Source organism: Myotis davidii, unplaced genomic scaffold, assembly GCF_000327345.1.
Source record: "Myotis davidii unplaced genomic scaffold, ASM32734v1 scaffold233, whole genome shotgun sequence".
Lineage (NCBI taxonomy): Eukaryota > Metazoa > Chordata > Mammalia > Chiroptera > Vespertilionidae > Myotis > Myotis davidii.
This window is the reverse complement of record NW_006285917.1, coordinates 705029-712513: the sequence shown is the minus strand read 5'-3', so window position 1 is coordinate 712513 and position 7485 is coordinate 705029. Positions and strand designations below refer to the sequence as shown.

The window sequence follows — 7485 nt, the reverse complement described above, 5'->3', positions numbered from 1 at the left end:
CAATCACCAGCCCCAAACCCTCAACCCACCAAATAACTGGGGGGGGGGGATAAGAACCCCCATTTTCTTTGCCAGAATTTCCAAGATCGTTCAGGCACTAGACAGTGTGTGTGTGGGTGAGTGTGTGTGTGGGTGTGTGTGTGTGTGTGTGTGTTTTAAATAGGAGTCCGATTTGCCACGGTCTACAGAAATGTAGGATACTACCTTTTTCTTTTCTTTTTTTATGTATTAAAAAAATTTGGCCATGAATTTCCCAATTGTTAAAGGAGCAGAGCTAAAATCTCTCTTGAGAGGGTGTGTAGAGAAAGAAGTTTGAATCCCTCTCCTGAGGTATAAGTTTTATTTTTCTTTCTGGTATACTGAGTTCAAATAATATGGGTGTTTCCACTGCTAACTCCCCCAAGTGCGGGGAGAGAGAGTTAGCCATGCCTCAAACACAGAAAGAAGGTGATAAGGATGAGAGGTGTAGGGAGGAAGACCTGTTCTGAAGGGACCTGGGGTCCAGGCCCAGGCTGAGAGCCCCTCAGTTTTGTCTGGCTATGTGTGGGGTATAGGGGGGTAGAATTCACCATTGCCCTATTCCTCTTTAAATGAGGCTTTCCCTAAACAGGAGGGGATCTTGCAACCCACCCAAGGGTTTCTAAAAACCATATGGGAGCTTTGAATTCAGCACTGCACTGAGAAATCAGGATTTGGGATCTAACAAATCCAGAGCTTCAGTCTGCTCTGGCTGTAAGTGGAGCTCAGGGAGAGAGGGCCGACTGGCTCCCTTACGATGTCCACAGGGGCCCAATGGGGCCCAGAGCAGCCACACATGTCTCCCCATACTGCCCAGAGGTCCCCCAGCTCTGCATGTGGGCCTAGGGACATCTTCATTGGAAAATACAGACTGAAGACCTCTTAAGAGTGGGCCTGAAATTCCTCTGCATCCGGGACTGGGGAAAGGGCAGATGGTGAGAATATCACTGAATTATGTTAGAAAGTGTAGCAAATAACATTCTTGTAAATATTCTGAGAATACTCAATATAACATACAACTGAATACCTGGGTGAAACCCACCCTAAGCACCCCATTTCTGGTTGCAAGAAGATTTAAGGATGATAGAATGCATGATAGAATGGTATCATGCATTACATATTTGGCATTGGCGATAATATTTTAATATAATAAGATTTCTATTATTAACCATCTAATATGAAACATACACTAATATATTTCTAGAATACAGGCAATTCACATGTAGAGAGATGGCCCTTTAATTCCCCAATTCTCCCAAATGGAAAGGTCCTTAGGAATTGGGTATCTAGCAAGAATTCTTGGAGCAGGTGGAGCCAGTAGGCCATTCTAAAGGCCCAAAAGACAGGGGAGCATATACCCACCAGGCCCACTCTGGGCAGAAGTGCAGGTCTGGAGCAATGGGCGATGGGTTTAATGTGAAGAAGTGAAGAGGAGCTTCTCTGGCATCCTTATGTATTCATGTGGAGTGGAGTAGGGGTGAAGGATTGAAGAGAAGCTCAGAAATATCTTTGAATAAAATATACATTTTAAAGATTCCCAGGGGGGAAAAACACACTAGAAATAAACACTTTGTGATCACAGCCTCCTAGAGAAAAATAGCTTTGAAATAAAAAATATATAGCCCAACTGAGATGTAATGCATTTGCAAATTATGGCATGCAAATTACAGCATGGAAATGGATATAAAACCCAGTGTGTTTCAGCAGCTTTGTGCTCAAACACTCCCTGTGTGGAAATAGAATCAGGCTGGTGTATCACAGTGAGTGCAGAGATCCAGGCAATAGGCAGATGAAAAAGAAATGATCTTCAGACACCCTCCATCTTTCTGCCCACACAGAGATCTTTTAGAAGCAGTGAGATTTCCAGATAACTCTGTCTATGCAATTGTGGTTTGTTCCGCAGCATCTAGGCATAAACACTACTGTCTCTCTTCAGCGCCTCTGGCTCTGAGAAACCTCATCTATGGCAGTCTGGGCTGGTGTGGGAGATGGAGCAATTGTTCAGAAAGATTCAAATAATTAGGGCCACGATGTGTTGTGGCTTTTTCCTTCCCCCAATTATACAGACCCTTGCTTCATTTCTCTCTCTCTCTCTCTCTCTCTCTCTCTCTCTCTCTCTCTCTCTTCCTTCCAATGGTGAGTGTAGACTTTTTTTTTTCAGAGAGAGGCAGAAATTTTGAGAGAGAATCAGCAAAGAAAGGATGGGGAGAGACAGAGAGGATTAGGAGAGAGAGAGAACGAGAGAAACATTTAGTGGGCTCTTTGGGCCAGGCTGGAGTACCTACTGACAAGCCTTTGGATTTGGTTGAGAAGAGCAGCTAGGATTTCCAGCTGAGCAAGGCGTCCTCCGCAGAGCTCTGTTGTGGCAGTAAGTGGGCAAGAGCGAGGGAGCAGTAGGAACCTGTACACAGAGCTCCAAGAGAAAGCTATGGCTGAGCATTGATTGATTTTTATTTGCTCCTCAAAGGTGTCTATTAGATTCCCAGGTATGAAGTGGTTTGGGTGCGTGTATGCTCTGGAGGGAGGTTAGGGAAGGGTTGATTGTAATATTAATTAGCCAACTCCCCTGTTTACTTTAGGCAGTACAGACACCATTCCAGGTCTAAGCTTTAGATGTTCCCACATCTGTGGATCCCGCTTCCTTTTCAGACAAGACAACAGACAATGGAGGGGGCTTCTGTGAGAAGGCAAGATAGAAGGTATTTCCCCAGGAGGTCTTAAAAAATCTCCAGCAGTTTGGTCTGACCCATGAAAAACTTGGCCAAATCAATCCTGGTATCCTACAGAGAAAAATAGCCAGCTTACATCAATTACTTGTTTTTTAAGACTGATTTTTAGGGTTGCATTGATTAAACCTCGTTGGAAAATTAGAGTTAGGGTTTTGGGGATCCAAAATTGGGTAGGTAATTGTGAGCATTTACAGAAAGTGAGGGGAAAAACAACAACAACGAGGACAATTATCTGCTTACTTCAGGAATTAAATGCCACTTTTATTCCATTTTGCTCTCCAGGGAAAAGAAGGCACTTTATTTTATTTTATTTTTTGAAAAGGAGATATTTTAAAGCTGGATTGTATCAGGTGGTTTATTTCCATTTGAGAACTCACTGTGTCATTATGTTGAGTCCAAAAATCTGGGTTTAAAATCTTAAACTTAAGTTATTTTACCCAGACTAGAGCCTCAAATTCTCATCTTGTAAATGAGTTTACTAAAATAATCCTGAAAAAAAGTTCTGGGGATTAACACAAACAAAAAGAAAACCTCACAGTGACCTCATGATATCATCACTTACCTTCTCTGTATTATCCTTGTCCCAGAATCATCAATTTCCTGAATCATAGTTACATCTGTAAGAGTAAAAAACAACTTGAGAACTGAGAGGTTTTTTAAAAAAATTATCTTGTACAAAAAATCATTTTTAACCTAAAGGATCTTCTCCGTTAAAGTGGTTTTGTTTTTCAGATTTTTATAAAACCTTGGCCTATTCGTACATAGGCAGAGACAAGGGACAAATCCAACAATTTTCCTGAGAAATTGTCATCACGAAGACAGCCAAACCAGGCCATTGGAACCCCCCTCTCCCATATTCTTCCTGAGCACTTTTTCTCAGGAGACATCTCTCTCCATCCTATAGAGATAAGGGTCCCAGTGGGAATGGCCATAGGGAAGGTGTTGTAGGAGGGTGGAGTGAGAACAGCATTTCAGGAAGAACTTTGTGTTTTCACTCCGGACTGTTTCTACACTGTCAAAGGGTAGAGAATGAAGGAGAAACCCCCAATATTCTGTCTTCTTCACTAGCTCTGTCTGAAGAAGTCTAATAACTATATTTTAAAAATTAAGGGGCCATTTATTTAGACAATCTCCCTAGTTTCCCACTTCCCCTTGAAAGTGTGGCTATGACCTTTTTATTGACAGAGGTGAGGGTGGAGTGGAAGATGGGTATAAGTGACAAGATTTTTGGTTTTGGTTTCTGTGAAATTTTCAGAGTATAAAGAAACAGAACTACTAGTGGCTAGGGTGACAAGGTATTTAGGATTTAGGGTTAGGATTCCTGCATGGGGTGAAGAGAGTTTTCTTCGGCTTTGGAAGAATGGAGAGGAGAGGGGGTTGGAACAGAGCAGAATTTGCCCTGTTTTGGTGGGTGGATATTTGTGGGGGCAGCGGGACATTGAGTTCTTTCTATAGACTTATGTGAATAGCTGATTTTACCCCCCAAGAAGGGCTCTCCTGGTGCCTTCTCTGGTGGACAGACCCTGGGGCGTGGACCCTTTACTTCCAAGGACTGATTCTCTGTATCTCAGGACCAGGGCCTCCTACCTTGGATGTTGTTAAGTGGCTCACAAAATTGGACTCCTAGACTGATGGGCTCCCACGCAGGCTGGCGTCACCTGGACTGTTCTTCTCTCTGTCTAGTGGTGCGGGCATCAGATTCCTAGTGCAGAGCCAGTGAGCAAAGCCGTGAGCAGCCACTTAGTGGTCGGTGCCAACTGCAGCTATCTCCCTGCCCGACATGTCCTTCCTCAAACCTACAACAGAACATCTCTCCATACTGGAGCAGAGGGTGAGCTGATGGCTGCCCAAATGATTTAACTGCAGGAAGGCCTGCAGACCAGAGTGAAATTTGAAGGGACCCCTCTAAGGGCACAGAGATTCTAGTGACACAGAGATTGCTGTGCCAAGCCATAATGAAGCCTGAGACAAAAGGAAAATCAGTAATACTGTCCCAGTGTTTATTTAAATAAAATTGATACTTTGTTCATCATGGCTATTTTGCAATCATTTTGAGTTTTTAAAGCATTGTATTCAAGTATTATTTATCTTGATGACTGAGTATTTTGTGCCCCCTCCTTTAAAGTTTGAACCAGAGAAAAATACCACAGTGGCCTCACCTCAGTCGTGGCCTTGCTACTAGAGAGCAAAAGATTTGAGGGCAATCCGCTGGCCCGCTTTGAGTCCCTGCCAGAACTTTGCGCCCAGTCTGCGGTGCGATGTCGATGCCCGTAGCCCAGTCCAGGGTCCAGCCACGCGACTCACTCGCTGCCCGCCTGCCTTCTCTCCCCTCTTAGACGTGGTTCCCCTACAGCCTGAGGTGAGCAGCTACCGGCGCGGGCGCAAGAAGCGAGTGCCCTACACCAAGGTGCAGCTGAAGGAGTTGGAGAAGGAATACGCGGCCAGCAAGTTCATCACCAAAGAGAAGCGCCGGCGCATCTCTGCCACCACGAACCTCTCCGAGCGCCAGGTCACCATCTGGTTCCAGAACCGTCGAGTCAAAGAGAAGAAGGTGGTCAGCAAATCGAAAGCGCCTCATCTCCACTCCACCTGACCGCCCACCCAGCCACTTCCCCCTCTATTTATGTCGCCGCTTTGTACCATAACCAAACTCACCGAAGGACCCTTCGCCGGTGCAGACGAATATTTAATGTTAACAAGAAAGAGGAACCGTGGCTGGGAGGCAGAGAGTATCCAAGGGCGGGGCGCCCTGTCGTCCCCCTACTCCCCACCCCATCCTCAACCCCCACCCCCATCTAGATGGGATCTACTGGGCCTCAACAGCTTTGGAGGTGGGTCCCTGGCGGGCTGTGGGAGCAAAGCTGCCGGTCCCCATCCCCCGCCCCCCATCTCCTTGTAAGAAAGCCAAGTGGCAGTGAAGAGCAAGAAGAGCCCAATCATTGCAAACAAAGCAGGGTTGGAGAACCCCGACGACCCATTCTTGCCTCCTCCTTTGCCCAGCAGGTAGAGGATCCTCCTGAGGTATCTCAACCTCAGTGCAGGACCTGGTGAGCTTAAAATTTCCTTCCGGTCCTCCCCTGCTCCCTGTCCCTACTGCACTCCTTAGTTAGGCAAGAATTCCCAATTAAGATTTTTCTGTGCATATTTTAAAAGTCGTGTTAATATTAATGATAATTATTAGGGGTCAGGCACCGTGATTGGAGTACAGGCAGCACATAGGTTTTCTTTCTTTCTGTTTCAACACAAGCTGGAATTGGCCTAAGAGCCACCTACCCCCCTCAACCAGGAAACTGAATTTCTCAGGAGCCGCCTTTGCCTCCACTGCCTCCTCTGTTCTGCTCTCCCAGTCATCACACAGGAATCCAAGGTCAGAAACTCAACCAGCCTTCGGTCAGAATTTAGAATATGTTGTTGCTTTGAGTGATTTGGGCTCTTCCCTGCTTATCCTTATTTCCTTCTTTTCTCTCTCTCTCTCTCTCTCTCTCTCTCTCAGCCATAAAGAAGTAGAATCTTTTTTTCTTAAAGAAAATAAAGAAAGAACCACAGGATGGAGATTGGGGTCCCCCAGCGGAATCCCTCTCCAGTCACTTCTCCATCATGGCAATAGCTAAGAACAGAGGCCTCATACTTTCACTTTTACTGATTGTCCAGAGGAAAGCAGTTTTCTTCCAGGAAGCCAAAATAAGGGCCCCCACAAAGCCAGCTAATGTAGACGCTGCCTAACATTTCTCTCTTCAAGGCCAACTTGGTGCTAGGGGGCCCCTCACCTTCTCCCACTGGCGCATTACAAAACAGTGTTCTTTTGCAATGTTCATCAGAAATAGGCTTTTTAAAAATGTTGTGTATCTGTATATAGTGTTGTGATGTCTGAATGACAATGTATTGAATTGAATGCAAAAAGAAAAACCCACAAACCTGTTTTTAAAATAAAATCTTTTTTTTGGGCCTTGATTTTATTGCTCAAAGCCTTTTGAAGCCTCTCTTTCCAGTGGCTCTTCAGAGAAGTTTCTGATGCCCTGACTCAGCCAGAATGGGCGCTGGAAGAGCACAGCCATCACCCCAGCTGGGAAGATCCCTGACTCATATTTTGCTCCAGTTTCTTTTTTTTAACTTTGGGTGGTTGAAACTATCTAGACAGGAGAAAAGTTCTTTCCATCCTGACGGAGAGAAGGATGTCATCAGCAACTGAAAAGGCCTGGGAGCAGGTGAGTGAGAAAAATACTTGCTATTTCAGTTAGTAGTTGGGGCTCAGATCTGGATTTGGGTGCTGGAGCTGAATGCTGTAGTGACAGCAGTGGAAAGCTAACTGGAGGCCCTACTGTCCGTAGAGGGTCCCAAATTCCTACAGCCAGTTCAGGGCTGAGGCTAGGGAGAGGTCCGCACTGCCACCCCTACCCTGCTCGGTGTTCCCAGGCTGCACTCTTTCTTTCCCCAATGACCTATGTAGAGAGGTCAGGCTGCTAGGATCCCTGGTGCCCCCAGTTCACTAAAGCAACCCCACTTTTATTCTCCAGCATTCCTGGAACCCTCGGTCTTTCAAGCAATCTGGAGCCCCATAGGCCCTGCCACTAATTTTTTTTTCTGTGTCGAGTCAGTCCATGCCTATCTCCCTATCTGGCGTAGTTAATGAGATTGTTAAATTGTCAGGTTAGGAGACTTTTATAAAGCAACATCGCCTAAAACAATGTTATCTTGGATTAAATCTTTACTGCGGCAATTTTTATATATAATATTCTTC

At 45.3% G+C, this 7485-nt stretch overlaps 1 protein-coding gene across 1 annotated transcript in view; it reads left to right on the top strand.

Annotated features, from left to right (window-relative positions):
• HOXC13 (homeobox C13) overlaps positions 1-6130 on the top strand; it is a gene marked incomplete at its 5' end in the record, with an annotated part of 6684 nt that extends 554 nt beyond the window's left edge. The window contains one exon of the mRNA XM_015559556.1: positions 4995-6130. Within this exon, the coding sequence (XP_015415042.1) occupies positions 4995-5340 (346 nt within the window). The remainder of the gene's footprint in view (positions 1-4994) is intronic.
• Between the last annotated feature and the right edge of the window lie 1355 nt (positions 6131-7485).